Genomic DNA, 17048 nt, shown 5'->3' with positions numbered 1-17048 from the left:
GCTGGTGTGCTTTGGACTGCCAACACGGTGGAAAAGCACTCAGCTGTTAGTTACCATGGTTGTCTGTCCTGGAAGCGAAGGTACTGACCTGGACGTTTCTGTCTGTGATGAGTAAATTCAGCTTGCTAGGCTTCAGTGAAGAGCCTCCTGGATTAAGTAAAGGTTAGCAGGAGACCCAAACATTTGACTGGGTTTCTAGTAAATTTACACCACAGTGAAATGAGATGTAAAAGTGCTTCAAGTCAAGTACAAGAACGAAATGATTTAACAAACAAAATGTAAGACAAGTGTTAAACCCAGTTTGAAGGTACACAGTAATGAATTCTTTTAACTTATCCACAACAGCACTATTTGTCAGATGCAGTCCAGTCAATGTTTTACTTTTATTACTTTAATGTCCTGCTGTTTTATTGTGTTTGCCCTTTCGTTTTATGACTTTTATGCTGCCTTTCTGCAAGACAGTTTATGGTTTAAACATTATAAATATGAACTGAACTGAACTAAACAGAACAGGAAGTTACATTCAAAATACCACCCTACCAAATGATCTCCATGTAGTCTTCATTACACCTGTGTAGGATTTCTTTTAGCAGATTATGTGAAAACAAAGACTGTACAATAAGCACACAACTGTCATCTGAAAAGCAAAAATATCCTTCTTGTACAGTATGTCTCCAAGAGAAGTTGTTCTATACTATATTTTCTGCATTTGTTGCAGAAAGAACAACATATACCCACTGTGTGCTCAGTCAGGCATGAATCATGAAAACCACAACTTGCTAATGAAATGCTGCAGTAGAATTAGTAGGCTTGTAAAGTACTGATGTACACTTCAGACTGACTCGACTGAGTCACACAACTCCAATACTGTCCACGGTTCTAGAGCCAGAAAACATTTGTTCACCATGTAGTCTTCATGTTTGTAACTGCACAAGGCAATTATGTTACCAGCAGATTAGAAGGGATATTTTGGCTGTGGTAATTTAAAATCTAATAAATGATTAGTGTCCTAAAATAAAACACACTACTAAAAATTCCCACTGAGGTTAGCAATCTTTTTTGTAATGTTGATCTGGCCAAGATGACAGCAGCAATTCAGACAGAGAGAGGCGAGCTACACTCTGGACAGGGCTATCACAGGGCTGACATATAGACAAACACCCACACACACTCACACTCACTCCTACAGGCAATTTAGAGTCGCCAATCAACCTAAGCTGCATGCCTTTGGGCTGTGGGAGGAAGCCAGAGAGAACCCATGCAGGCACAGAGAGAACATGTAAACTCCGCACAGAAAAGCCCAGGGTCTGCCGGGACATGAACCTTTAAGCTGTGAGGCGACAGTGCTAATCACCTCATCACTGTGCCACCCACATATATGGTAAATAAATAAATCAAAAAGAGTATAAATACCACACAAACACAGACTACAACAACACAGATAGCTGTGCTGCCTGATAGAAGCTTTATCTTGTCCTTGAGTATCAGCTTATTATCGCCATAACAGAGATGTACAAAATCACAGGCAACAACATGACTCCCTAAAGGCTGGTTCCTAACGCTGATAGAGAAAGCACCAGCACATCACATTCAGTCCACAGGCAGCCTACACAGCAGCCACAGTATTTGGATTTGTTTGGATTTGCCTGGATCAAAGTTCATTAGGGATGAACATTGGCGCTCATATTACATGCTGCTCTGCGGGCAGCTAAAGCCTCTTATATTACCTTATACTAAAAGGACTACCCATACTTGCCAGTCCCCCCGATTTACCTGTGAGACTCCTGTTTTTCCACTACCCTCTCCCTATTTCCTCCCACGATCAAAATTCTTCTGCATTTATCCTGATTTATGACAAACTCTATCACAACCTGTTCCTGGTACTGTGTAAGAGTATTGCTTCAACCCAGACAACAATACAGCTGCACTTTAACACGCCAAGTAGGAAATGCAGAGCTAAAGAAAGAAATACTCTCAGGTGGTGAGAAGGACATAACACCTATGTTGCCCCAAGGACGGTACCACAGGCTGAAAGGCATTGTACTGTTAACTTTTAATCACTTTTATCGGCCAGCTATGTTACACACACAAGGAATTTGTCTCTGGTACAGAACCAAGGCAGTCATCTGTGGCGTCAACTCAGTCACAGCTTGGGGTTCAGTGTCTTGCTCAAGGACACTTGCTGACCTTCCAGTTAGGAGACCACCACAATACCTCCTGAGCCACAGCTGCAATAAGCATTAGTAGATGGCCACAGAGGCAAAGGTAGCCAGGAGGTATAGTCTATATTGTATATTGTATATTGTGCAGAGCTAGAGAGTTAGTTCCTCGGATAAAACTCATCATCTTTGATGGTAGCAGTGTAGCAGATCCTAGCTGATCTGGACAGATGACCCCCATGATTCAGCATGCAGATGAACCATCGATCAATTGTTGGTAAGAAGCTACCTCGCTGTCCCTGGCCCTTCAGTTTCTAGCAAGACTGAGATGTTGTTCTGCACAGCAGGGGACATTAATTTTTTCCTCATTGGGAACCTAATGAGGATTTGAAGGTTTGATGCGGTGGTTGCACTTTGCTTTTCCACTGCATTTTCTCTGCCTGTATGCAACATAATCAGCCAGTCAGAGAGACATTATGAGCAGTTTAGCAAACAGCTGTTGAACAAGCAGAAAGTTGTGTTTTCCTCCCACCCCCAAATGTATTTATTTTTTAAATTAATTAATTTACTTTGCTGATCATAAAAATTAACCGGTCCAAAAAACATAATATGATCCGAACCATGAGGTTTGTGAACTGTACCACCCCTATTTCATGAACAGACTAATTTACCTAAAATTAGTAATGTGATACATTTGAATTTGACTTACCCTAAAACTGACATAAATAACATACTCAGACCAAAATAATGGTGGGAACCAGTGGTTTCCTGCACAGAGGGAAGTGATGACCACACTGTGTGGGTCCCAAGTGGGCTAATAAAAGGCTTGCAAATGTTACTGAGTATAGTCTACTTCTGTCATTATTATACAAGAGTTCACGTTTACCTTCGTAACAGACACACCACTGTCCAGACACAGATGTGGGTGGACACAGACAAAATACAGGAGTTGAGGATAAAGCTTGATAACAATAGACAACAGATTTTGAGTGTGAGAGTAAAAATTGTCTGGGAGAATATGAAGAACTGGTTCAGCTAAGGCATCAAGTTTGTTGTTCAAAATACTGAATACTTTGCATACTGACTGTATTCAGCATGAGACAAAAGTGTCACGAAATGTCAGATGAGTAATTAAAATCAGTTCCTAGTTAATATTAAACAAAGGCTTCCAAAAAAAGGAACTCCGGTGACAAATAAAAATAAAAGCTCAGTTTGATTATTCATGTACAAGACAACTAAAGCTGAATCTTGTCCACAGTGGTGGGGAGCGACTAACCACATCATCTTTTTACTGTACTGTGCTTTTACTGTGCACTATTTTTAAGGAACTTCTACTTTTATTTGAGTAATTACAGGTCATGCTACAAATACCCACTACACCTTTCTGACAACTTTAGTTACTACTTATTTTACATATTATGAATGCAAAATATATACCCAGAAGTATATAAAGTATTTTAAAGTAACAAGATTTTTACTAGCTGCAACATTAAAGTAATTTACACATTAATGCACCTATATTAATCTAATATTATTCTGAAATGGGCTATTCTGCATAAAGACTTTGTGATGCTTGCACACGTGTTTTTACTTTAAATTCGTGATTTCTTTAAAGAGTATTTCTAGTCTGTGAGTAAAAGAACTAGGTAGCCTGCTCCTTACACCACTCTGTGCTGCATCCAGAGTTCAGAAATCCCATCCAAGCCCTTCTAGATGTTCCCTCTGGGGTGAAAACCAGTTTTAAGCGACTGATAAGGCAAAAGGCAAATTAGCTGGAGATGACATGGAACCTTCTGATAACCTGCGTACTTTAGCACCGTCACCATCGATTTTCGGGATGTACATTTTGACAGATACATCTGGATGTATTCAGTGCGCATACCCACATGCGCATGCGTCCCTGCATTGAACGAAACAGAGTGGGCGTTCTTACAAAATTGCTGTTATCTGCCTGACGGCTTTATGTCAGCCACAGCAACGGAAAACTGATTTACTAGGCTTAGGCTGCTTATTTCCGCTACATTGTCCAGAGTGAACTAACTCTGATGCTTTGGTTACGTAACTGCCTCTAGTTGTGTGTGCGCGCTGCAGCCATACGCACATTTCTCTTTTTTTCAACGCAGTGAATACCATCAAAAGCAACGTGAACGTAGTTGTAACATAAGTGTACAGTACAGCAGGCTCGCCCCGCGGATCACACTTCATCTCTCGGGGAGTACTGCTGGTAAGTAGGACCCTTCTTGAGCAGAGCAGCCCTGAAGGGAGTTAGTTTGTACGTGCTCGTAGGGAGGCACACAACAACACTGTAGTAATTGATCTGATTTTGTTACAAGATATCCAGTTTAATTTAGCTGACCCTTGATTTGTGGCAGTGTAATTGCTTTCGCTTTTTTTATTTCACTCCGTTAGAAGAATTGGAAGATGATGATAGACGGTATAATGGCAATTATCAGGCAATATACCCCTGGAAATATTTTTGGACAGTTAGAACATAGAAGTTGCTGTATTATTGCATTACTACACTAACTTTAGTAGCATCTTGATGAGTTTTGCTTGTTTATTGCTGAAAACGCAGATGGGTTTGTACTTTGTAAGTATTTGCTACATGCTCCTGAATTAACTAGTTTTAAAATGTCTTTTTTTAAAACTATTTTCCATTTAGTGGGGGTTTGTAATATTTTCACATGGCATCTTGAAACATCCTGTTGCAGACTGAAAAACTGTCTGAAAAAGACATGGTAGCAGTGTTGAACATCATCTGCCCTCTAAAGATAAGTTCAGTCAAATTTATTTCAGCAGATTTTAGGGCAGAATGAAAGATGGGTATCCCGTTCCATTTATAGCTTATCAATCAACCTGATATAGAGGATGTGAAGTTGTTCTCACGCCATTTTGAATTTGTGGTAATTGCACCATATTGGGAGCCTCACCCTCATTATCAGTCATAGAGATATACACTACTTACATCTATCTATAAGTTAATAAAAACAATACTATCCCATACAGCCACAGTATGCCCGTACAGTAGCAGATGCTTCAACTACATCCAAATGTCCACCTTAGTGTTCACTTTGAGCACAAACAGGACAGAAATGGAGTCATCTGCAGTTTTTTGCGTTATACAGCTTTCATATAGTCTAAATTATTAAAATTTTTTGATTTAGTGGGTCACAAGACTGCTGTGTTTATGTATAAAGCCAGGAAAGATTTATTACCTGGTGGTATTCAAAAACTATTTGATGAAAGGGAAGGGGGATACGATCTAAGGGTTCAGTTAAATTATAAAATTCATGCTATACGTACAACCAAAAAAAGATTCTGTATTTCGATAAGTGGAGTAAAACTATGGAATAATTTAAGTGTGGACATAAAAAGCAGTAAGAATATTGATGAGTTTAAACACAGATATAAAGGTATGTGTCAATCAAGATATGGGCAAGAACAGGCTTAATGATTAATGAGATGGGAGTGTGGATGTAGAATATGTATCCATGTAGTAATACTGCTTGCAAACCAATGATGATAAGATGATGTTAGGGGGGTAGGACTAGATAAGTCTAACTTCTTCCTACTCCGTTCAAGCATGTACTAGGTATAAGCAAATTGAAAATATTTTTGTGGACATGTCTGGAATTATGTGTGATTACATACTGACTGTTGTTACATGTTTGAAAGAATAAATAAAATAAAATAAAATCAAATCTGCCAACAGCTCCTAGCTAGCGTTAGCTCCCAAACTGAGAGCCGAGCTGAGCTGAGATCAGGGTGCAGAGGTCATTTTCAGTCTGTCGCTCTTGTGGATGGGATCTCTGGGTCTGCTGTCAGTTACCTACAGTCCACTAATGTTAGCCAGTCAGTAAAGTGAGCTTTACATTACATTTATCCTAACAAAAAGAATGTTTGCAGGTAAATATAACACCTCCCTTCCAAAATAGAACCTCCTATCCCAACATTCAGCATAGTGTGATGTACTTTCACATCCTCTCTAGGATAGGTTATGTAACAATCTCTAACAAAGGGGTGTGTTAAAAAAATAGCAGTCTCGTTGACTGTACAAACACAAAACTATGTTGTTTTTGTTTCTAGGATTTAGCAATCCTGTGAATCACTAAACTAATATTTAGTTGTATGACCACAGTTTTTTATAACTGCTTCACATCTGTGTGGCATGGAGTCAACCAACTTGTGGCACCTTTCAGCTGTTATTCCACTCCATGATTCTTTAACAACATTCCACAATTCATTTACATTTCTTGGTTTTGCTTCAGAAACAGCATTTTTGATATCACCCCACAAGTTCTCGATTGGATTAAGGTCCGGGGATTGGGCTGGCCACTCCATAACATTAATTTTGTTGGTTTGGAACCAACACTTTGCTCGTTTACTAGTGTGTTTGGGGTCATTGTCTTGTTGAAACAACCATTTCAAGGGCATGTCCTCTTCAGCATAAGGCAACATGACCTCTTCAAGTATTTTGACATATGCAAACTGATCCATGATCCCTGGTATGCGATAAATAGGCCCAACACCATAGTAGGAGAAACATGCCCATATCATGATGCTTGCACCACCATGCTTCACTGTCTTCACTGTGTACTGTGGCTTGAATTCAGAGTTTGGGGGTCGTCTCACAAACTGTCTGTAGCCCTTGGACCCAAAAAGAACAATTTTACTCTCATCAGTCCACAAAATGTTCCTCCATTTCTCTTTAGGCCAGTGTCCTTAATGAACTGTTTATATAACACATTCTTCTTTTTGCATGCATTCTGTAATCCCTTGCTCATCCACGGTCTCTCACTGTAATTCTTTTTATTTTTATACCGCTTACGAGGACAGTTCCTGTCATATACAGTCTTAAATATGTTTAAAAAGTTCTCATATGCATTATCTAAGTCTTCCTCTCTGTAAACTGATTCCCAGTTTTGCCCCATAAAATCCTCTTTTAGCCTCCTTAAAGCATGTTCATTCATCTCCCTCCTATAGAAAAAATTTGTTTTTGGCCTCTCTTTTCTATACTGGCCCTCATAAACCACAAATATTGGTAGGTGATCACTAATATCATTTATAAGTAGTCCACTTGTTATTTTGCTGTCAATAACATTGGTAAATATATTATCTATTACTGTAGCATGCTGAGTTGTTACTCTACTTGGTTTTGTAATCTTTGGATATAGACTACATCTGTATAATGTGTTAATAAACTCCTCAGTTCCTGTGTGCTTGTTTGGATTTAACAGATCTATATTGAAGTCACCGCATATGAACATTGATTTATGACTTATTAACAGAGGGACTTTGCGGGGGATTCTTGAAAATAGATTAGCTTCACACAGACATTTTCTAACTGTTACAGTACTTGCAGGTAACTCCAGACTGTCTTTGATCATTGGCTGGGCCTTTGCCATTCTGGTTATTCTTCGATCCATTTTGATGGTTGTCTTCCGTTTTCTTCCACGTCTCTCTGGTTTTGCTCTCCATTTTCAGGCATTGGAGATCATTTTAGCTGAACAGCCTATAATTTTTTGCACCTCTTTATAGGTTTTCCCCTCTCCAATCAACTTTTTAATCAAAGTACGCTGTTCTTCTGAACAATGTCTTGAACGACGCATTTTCCTCAGGCTTTCAAATGCATGTTCAACAAGTGCTGGCTTCATCCTTAAATAGGGGCCACCTGATTCACACCTGTTATTTCACAAAATTGATGACCTCATTGATTGAATGCCACACTGCTATTTTTTTGAACACACCCCTTTCAACTAATTGCCCAATTTCACAGCCTTAAGAGCGTGCATATCATGAATGCTGGGTCTTGTTTGCTTTCTGAGAATCTACTGCACCTACTGGTAACTTGTTTGCCATGTAGCAATAAAAAATATACTAAAAACCTGGATTATTCTGGTTAGTCACATTGTACTGCTATTATTTTGAATAATACTGTAACTGTATCCTTCAGTAAAGTTCTGTTATCTGATGAGATCCTTGTTTCTGTCTGGCTCTGGGCCATTGACCCTCACACATACTTGCCAACCTTGAGAACTAGAAAACAGGGAGGATTTCACAACCAAAAATGGGGTCTGGAGAGGACCCAGAAATTTTAGCTTCAAAGATATTGTTTCCTATGGAAGCCCATTCCCGCCAGTTAAATGAGAAATAAAATGCTCTAAGTCATTATTTCTACTTAGCTAAGTAGAAATTCCGACATATCTAAGTCGAAATTCCGACTTAGATATGTCGGAATTCCTACTTACACTTCCCTAAGTTGAAATTTCGACTTAGCTAAGTAGAAATAACTAGATAGCTAAATCGAAATTCCGACTTATCTATGTCGAAATTCCTACATAGCTCAAAGTATCTTGACGTAAGGTCGCTTGACAGGCTTACGTCAAGATACTTTGAGCTATGTAGGAATTTCGACATATATAAGTCGGAATTTCGATTTAGCTATGTAGTTATTCCAACTTAGCTAAGTCGAAATTCTGACATAGCTAAGTTAGAATTTCTACTTAGATTTACTTAAGTCATTATTTCTACTTAGCTATGTCGGAATTTTGACTTAGCTATGTCAGAATTTCGAATTAGCTAAGTCGGAGTAACTGGTGGGAATGGGCTTCCATAGTTTCCTGTATTGTGGCAGCTTTAAAAAAATGAAAACCATCCATTTATAAAACAGATGATGAACAGCTTGAGATATCTTAGAAAACTAAGTGCAAATGTCCGTCTAATGAGCTAATGTGAAAGAAGTTGTTTCCTGCTTTACATACCCTTTGCAAATCAAAGTTTCGATAGCACAGTATCTTAAAAACATTCAAGTTTTGCTCCTGCTTGCTTGGAGAGTCTGTGCATGCCACTTCCCTTTGCAGCCATCTATTAATTATTATTGTAGTTAAAAGTGCAATAACTTGTGCACCGTCCTTGAGGCAACATAGTTGTGGGTCGGACCTGTCAGATTTACTTAGCAGGAAAGGAATGAGCAAAGGGCAGAGCTGTACATCCTCATTCTATTCTCTGTCACCATCCTTCTGACCATACTGAACACCGTCTGTGATGATGCATTGCTGTATGGTATGCACAAAGGTGCCTTTATCAGTGTAGCCAGATTCTTGAACCTCCCAGCTTTTCACATGATAACCCAAAACCTGTGAATTCTTGCTTCCTTAGGAAGTTACGTCCTTCCAACCACCTGAGAGTATTTCTTTCTTTAGCTCTCCATTTCTTACTTGCTGTGTTAGGAGGAGGTACAAACAGCGTTCACGTGCATGCCAAGAAGGTACAATTGCATTGAGTGGAAACCATACTCTTACAATGCAAAATACCAGGAACAGGTTGTGATAGTGGAAAGATGTGAATTTTTTTCATAAACTGGGAGAAATGCAGGAGAATTTTGACAACGGGAGAAGGTAGTGAAAAATGGGAGTCTCTTGGGAAAATTGGGAGGGTTGGCAAGTATGGCCTCACAGCTGTATCATGACAGTGTACACACAAAAACACTCTACCAAAGTTGCAGAGTGGAAAGCAAATCTTGGTTAAACTTGTTTGTAGGAGGTGTCTATAGATAAAATGTGTTGATGACTGCTGTCACGGCAGAAATTCACCTCTACCCATATTGTCTTAAGTGGTCACAGTTACTGTATTTTGACTGTAGATGTTTCAGACACTTTATTATACAATCATTTGGGATTAGGGAGAGTTATAAGGATTAGTGATTCATTGCCACCATTACATTTCTTGTTAGTGTGGGTACTGTTTGTTACCTTTTATTTTGGATGACACAACTCTTGCCTATAAATGTGGGTCTATATTCAGTCACTGTAGGAGAGGCTACATAGAGTGAGATAGGAATTGTTTCACAGATGTTGCATTTAATGGGGATTAGAGTATCTTGGATTTATTTACACTTGAAACATCAGAAATAGGCACTGGGTTACCCTGAGATTACAGAATGTCAAGCAGAGAGAGACTTACAGTACCTGAGAAACACAGTATAGTTTGGATCCAAACTCAAAGTTTTTGATTTGATTTGATTTATTCTTTCAAGCATGTAAAACAGTTGATATGACACCACACATAATTTTACACATAATCCAATATCAATTTGCTTATACCTAGTACATGCTTGAATGGAGTAGGAAGAAGTCAGACTTATCCAGTCCTACCCCATGACATCATCTTACCATCATTGGTTTGCAAGCAGTAAATGATTCACTTCTACCCACACAAGTTTGGATCCAAAACTGCAAAAATGAGGGAAGTAGAACCAGCACCTACATCATACTAGATCATATAGCTGAGAGGATCAGATTGATTTGACGTGGAGTTCAGTCAGAAGATCAAGTTACTGCTGTATTAGGAAAATTATGCCTTGTTGCCCCAGTTAATGCAGATTTTTCTTACATGTTTGTTTTTGTTTTGTTGTTCAACATGAGCGAAAAATTATGGAAATGCTGCTAAACCCTGATCTGACGCTATGGATGCATTCACAGTTTCTTGGTTACAAATAATCTGAAGTCTGGGTTTCTGTGGAAGGGTTACTGCTCATAGCTTCACTTTTTCTGTTGATTTCACAAGCAGGCACTCCAAGCAACTATTTGGACAACTAACATGTTGTAATGATAGGCAGGTTTTCAAAGAATGAGTTGGGAGACTGGAACGGTCTTTTTATGCACCACATAACCCTGGATAGCAGTCTTTATTATTGAACACATAGCTATGTACAACATGCTGTGGCCCATTAATGCCACCAGAACCCTTTGTCATGGTGCTCTGGCCCAGCAAACCTGGGTTGGCCCCCCCAACACCCACACTCTGGCCCACAAACTCTAGGGCGGAACATGGGAACATAACAGTAACTCTGGCCGACAACAGTTTCTGTCCATTAGGGGCAAGCCAAGAGCTTTTCTGACAGGGCATGGTAGATTTGAGGGTCAAGTGTATTGTTAAGTCAAAAGTAACACTCCTTTTGGAATAGAATAATTCAAATCTTAACTTGTGTTATCTGCAATCCATTGACAATAAACTTAAACAAATCCATTTAGAAATTATAAGAAAAAAAGACAAAAGCCTTCTTGAATGTTGCTGTGTTTATTATTACTTACTTTTTTGTTGTTAGAGTCAAGTCAGATTGCTTTTTTTTTTTTAGTTATGATAGTGTCTACAGAGTCAGGTTTTTATTTTTCCACCCTGTGATGTAAAAGAGATTGGTGAGAGCTGCAGAAAGTAAAGCTCACACATTTATTGTAAGATAACAGTCATGCACTGAGGGACTGAACATCTGTGTGTGTGTTTGGGAGAGCGTGACAGTCATCAATAATCATAAAGCACATGAAGAGTAGTTATACAGATAAACTATCATCATAGATTAATAGATTAACAAGACACGGTGTAACAAAAAATGCACTTCAGATCGGTACAACAGTCCAACATCAGAGTCAGCAAACACATACATCAAGGGAATCCAAAACGCGTTGTCGTCCGTTAAGCCGATACACATAGAAACAGTCCGAGTTTGAAGGAGCAGGCGATATGCGGTGGTCCAAACCAGAAATCTAGGGTCCGATACTGAGACGTCAGGCAGGAAGAAATGCTGGAAAGTCAGAGCTAGTGTCTAGAACAATCTGGCGGGGACTGGTGGGTAAAGGCTGCATATAATGCGGTGCAAACTATCGGGAGCAGGTGAATCTAATGTGAGTGATTAGTGAAAGTAAAAAGACCGAAACAGAGGTGAAACTTAGACTACGTTCACACTGCAGGTCTTAATGCTCGCCGAAATCCGATTTTTTTGCGCTGTTGTTCACACTGTTTTTTAAATGCGACTGCCATCTGTCTCATGTGTGAACGGTATACAGTCTTGAGGTGACCCAGTAGAGGACGTGACGTCAGACGCAGCGTACTCATTCATTCATTTTCTACCGCTTAGTCCCTGAACGGGGTCAAGGGGGGGCTGGAGCCAATCCCAGCTGGCAATCGGGCGAAGGTGGGGTACACCCTGGACAGGTCGCCAATCCATCGCAGGGCTAACACAGAGACGAACAACCACACACACGCACATGCACTCCTATGGGCAATTTAGAGACACCAATCAACCTAAGCTGCATGTCTGTGGGAGGAAGCCGGAGTACCCGGAGAGAGTCCACGCAAGCACGGGGAAAACATGCAAACTCCACAAAGAAGGGTCCCAGGTGGGGCCCAAACCCAGAACCTTCTCGCTGTGAGGCAATGGCGCTAACCACTGCGCCACCGTGCTGCCCGCGTAGCGTACTGTGTTTGCGAAAATAAAAATGGATGCGGCTCGTGATAGCATGTGTGTAGCGATGTACCAGTTAATGTGCAATCGAAATAAAGTAATAATAATAAGAAGAACATCAAGAAGGAGGAGAGCACAAATATTGCTTATGGCCTCGCCTCCTCCAGCTCAGAATTGTGACATCTGTCGCATTTCAATGACATAAAAATCGCATGAAATGCAACATGGCCGTTCAGACTGAAGTCACATTGCAAAACATCGGATATGTATCCAAATTATGACCACATATGAAAGTGGCCTGGGCCGGATTTGAAAAAATCGGATTTGTGCTGTTCACACTGTCATAAGGAAATCGGATATGGGTCACATTTGAGCAAAAAGATTGGATTTGAGTCACTTCAGCCTGCAGTCTGAACGTGGCCAAAAACATGAAGTAAGGTCAAAATAATAGCCGGACAGGAAGCAGCGGAACTGAATCATGACAACTCGGGTTATAACCTGAGACCTAAACCTGTCCTGAATAAAACGATCCCATCTGGGCTTTTCAGAACAAAATTGTAAGGAATGTTATATTTTTTGTTGTAAACAAATCTTGATTTTGTATTATCTGACTACAACTAAATCATAGTTAAAATATAAAGTAAGATAAAATATTTAACTTGCCCCTTTTTAGACCATTTGGTGAACCTGTTGTCTTACTTGTCAGCTCTGTAACATCTAACTTGGCCCTATCTTTTTACTTGTCAGAGCCAAACTTCTTGTTCACACTACACATGAGCACTTTCTAAATTCTTATCCCACAGTTGGTTCCGTTCGGTACTAAAAGTGTCCTTGCCAACGCTGAAAAGCCGGTCATATGCAGCATGGGAAAATAAAAAATAAGTCATTTTTTTATAGCCCAACATTGTTTGTAGTTTCTTTCTTTTATTTTGTATTCATTTATTCGTCAGGGACAAATACACCTTAACTAACATCAAAAGATGCAAATGTGCCAGAGTTAGCCAAAAGGCAAATTTTCATCTGTAAGTCCCTAACACTAAACAACAATCAAACAAAAAATAAATTAAAATTGCTGGAAGGCAAAAAAATAAATAAATACACAAGTTAAAATACATAAGAAAATACATCTTTTGATGTAAGAATATAAAACCATCTGTATGTTCACAAAAAAGTATGTGCCCATAGATCGGCGCAGGTATGTGTTACCAAACATAACGCATACACATCTACAAGCACATTAAAAATAAGGAGAATTTATTAAAGAGCATTTATCAAAAATGCCATATGTAGATCGCTTTTAGTTTCAGTAGTTAACTACACAAAAAAGGCAAAAAGTAATATAACTACTTGAATCAGTGTGCTAATATGAACCAGGAAGCTACTACTAGTTTAATTATGTTCCAACACTCCCCATGGAGCGGCTTTACTGGAATTCTGCTGTGCCATTCTGTGGAAGCTGCCTGACTCACTCCAGTGTGTGATTAAGCTATGTACACATTTGTTTGCATTTCTTTCAAGATCCATGGCTAGACTTGTTGCAGTGTTTTAGGAGTATCTGTGGTGAAGGCTACTTCTGACAGGTCTAAATCTCGTTCTGCTGTTGCTGTATTGGTCTCTCACATCTTGAGGCCTTTTGTCAGTGTCAGCCCACCTTACGGTATTGCACAGCACAGAGCTTTAATCCTCTCTCTGCTCTCCCAGCCAAACCTCCCTCCCTCTTTCCCCCAAACACTGTATCACACACAGCCAGCAACTGTGGTCTTCTGCTCTTGTTTTGTCTGTGGTGTCTGTCAGGCGTGCCTGTGTTTTCTGTGCCTCCTGTGCTTCTTGCTTCCGGGAGCTGCATTATGTCCAGCTGTTGTAACTCCCTTAGTCATGGCCCAGTGCTAAAAGGATGTTGATGACTATAGGGATACATTTAGGGTTGGAACTCATAACTAATTGAATAATTTAATCTATAAATAGAGTAAATGGAGAAGAATGCTCAAGACAATTTCCCAGTCTTCATATAGTTTTTTTTAAAAATCTAACCAGCATTCCCAGAAATATTCACTTTACAGAGGCATAAAACCGGAAAGCAGAAAACACATTTAAGCACTGAAAACCAGCCATTGTGTGGCATGTTTGCTTAATAAAAGACTTGAACAATGAGAGATCAAAATTTTTTTATGTCATTTAATTAATTCTTACATGTAATTTTAATATTAACTACGATAGCCTGTATGCTGTAAAATGAAAATAATTTAATAAAGCATCTGTAACCATACTGCATCCGTCTCAGAAACAAGTAGAAAACAAAGGCACATTCATTGTGCAGATTATCCCCAGTATCATGTATCTTTTGTTTTTATTACAGGGAAAAGCCCAGACTCATAACATCTGAGTCACTGAGGAGACAGTCATCTGAAATGAAAGACAGAAAAGGTAAGAGGTTTTGTACAGAGGTTTGTGTGCATGTTAGGACACTGTACTAATATAAGCTTTTCATTTTTAATAACTGTATTGCAAGAAGTCCAAAGTTAGTTCCAATTAAAACTTTATAAAGTGACATGATATTTTTACAGTATATTTGGATTATTTGTTATGTCTGACCACCAGCCCAAACCTCAAAGATTTCAGTTTACAGTTTTATTAAATTGAGAAAAGCAGCACATTCACATATCTAAGAAGCTGGCTCCATCAGTTAATCAGTTATCAGAACTGTTTGCAAGAAAATTTCTTTGTTAAATAATGATTTAATTAAGTAATGAACACAACTTAAGCACATTTTAGCACTACGATGAACACATGCACAGAACATGTTGCATCTCTGTATTGTCAGCACAATAGATGGTAGAAGGAAAAAACATCACCTTTGCAAAGAAAAGTTCTCGTCCACATTCTTTAGCGGTTTTGTCATTTCGTAAACAATAGTTCAGGAAACTAACGCAGCCCCACCTCATATCCGGCTCATTGTGAAAACTTACCCACTGTAACAACTTCAAGAAATGACACCTAGGTCGAGGAAGCTGTGTCATATTCTTCGTTGTGAAATGACAGCTGCATTTTTAACAACCACCTGCTTGTGTCTTGTATTTGGGTCCAAAGCCTTCTCATTCAAGGACCAAGTTTTCATCATTGCAGCATGATTCTCTTAAACGGATCACCCTTCATTTGGTGCCCATCCCCTTCCTCTTATTCTTCTTTGTGTTTCAAATTTTTCCTGTTTGCTCTTATTTTTACATATTTGGTTGTTTATTTAACAAACCCTTTATTCCTCAGTGCATATTTGTATATACTGTGTTTGTGAGATAATTACTATGACTTATTTTATTGTTCTTTCAAATCGTTTCCTCAGAAGGGGATGATTCTGTTCAGAAAGCAGTTGAACGGGGTGCAAATAATTTGGTCTTCCTCCTTTCTGTACCTGTCACCAGGATAACCTCATGGACTATGCAGACATGAGATGACCAATGAACATGTGAAGATGTCCCAGAAGCCAAATAAAAGTAAGCTCTTTTGGGGTAGCTGAGGACATATGGTCTTGAAAGTTTTTTGTTTCATCAGATGTTATTTCTTTGTTCTGGGCACACAGCACTTGAAAGGGACTTTTCTTTCTTTTTGATATTCATGAATACAATAACTACACTACATGCAGTGATTTGAGGATTATGGATGAAAATGCGCAGTCGTAGCTTATGATCATATCATTAACATAAATATTGCTGTTTATGTTAATGTTTTATTTTAGAAGATTAGAACTTCTATTTCTGCAAGAGATCTTTATTTAAATTAGTAAATTGTTTTGGATATTTTAGAGCCATATATATCCATAAATCCTTGCAATCTTCGGTGTTGAAGCTTTGAAGCCTGTTTTTTTTTTTCTTTTTAATTTTTTTATGCTTTTTGTGTGTGTGTATGTTTGTTGACTGCAGAATGGTACCTCAGGTGTCTCCCAGTCCTCGTCCTCCTCCTCCTCTCCTCTGTCATATACTATTTGTTCTATGACAGACTTCTGAGGTAATTACGCATATGATGACACAACAGTTTCTTTCTTGTTTCTGTCTCCCCTGCCCTGGTATTTTGGTCACATAATTACAGAAATGCCTGTTTCTGGTAAAAAGTATGCTCAATGCAGTGCTGAGTCACTAAAAGCTGAGAAGACGTCTTGTATTCAGATTGTCCAGTGGTCTGAGCTGCTACAGCAGGGGTATCAAACTCAAATACACAGTGGGCCAAAATTAAGAAGTGGGACAAAGTTGCGGGCCAGATTCTATATTTATTGAAATATTGAATAAAATTGAGCATGTTTTCCCTTGTCTCCAGATATATAATGATAAATTTGTTCATATGGAAACAAACTTAAGTTGAATTTGGAACAAGCAAAGCTGAGTATTATAAATTAGGGCTGTCAATCAAAGAATTTAATCAAGTTAATCACAGTGATGGACTGTGATTAATCACGATTAATCACAAATTTAAATACTATGATTTATCTGTAAATGTGTTGCAATAAAGAAATGCATGTCAAACTAGTTTAAGGTAATTTTAGATTTAACCGGTTCTTTTATCTGAAGGCCCCAAGAAGTAACACTCAGGAAACAGGAATCAGCTTTTCGTAGATTAATTTTTTTCTGGTTAAATGCAGAGTTATTACAGCGCTGGGCTCT

The 17048-nt window shown here is 38.9% G+C and overlaps 1 protein-coding gene across 5 annotated transcripts in view; it reads left to right on the top strand.

Moving 5' to 3' along the window:
- Positions 1-4090: 4090 nt before the first annotated feature.
- st3gal4 (ST3 beta-galactoside alpha-2,3-sialyltransferase 4) overlaps positions 4091-17048 on the top strand; it is a 29538-nt gene continuing 16580 nt past the window's right edge. For 3 of the 5 annotated variants that reach the window (XR_002274989.1, XR_002274988.1, XR_002274990.1), the window contains exons 1-4: positions 4091-4383; positions 14756-14823; positions 15816-15887; positions 16314-16398. Coding sequence is in view for 2 of the 5 variants with exons in the window: in XM_020600434.1 (XP_020456090.1) it covers positions 15845-15887; positions 16314-16398 (128 nt within the window). In the remaining 3 variants the exon portion in view is untranslated. The remainder of the gene's footprint in view (positions 4384-14755; positions 14824-15815; positions 15888-16313; positions 16399-17048) is intronic. The other 2 variants (XM_020600434.1, XM_020600433.1) reach the window with 1 other exon arrangement.

Source organism: Monopterus albus, unplaced genomic scaffold (assembly GCF_001952655.1).
Source record: "Monopterus albus unplaced genomic scaffold, M_albus_1.0 scaffold46.1, whole genome shotgun sequence".
Taxonomy (NCBI): Eukaryota; Metazoa; Chordata; class Actinopteri; order Synbranchiformes; family Synbranchidae; genus Monopterus; species Monopterus albus.
The sequence above is the reverse complement of the archived record's forward strand: the minus strand, read 5'-3'. Positions and strand labels throughout refer to the sequence as shown.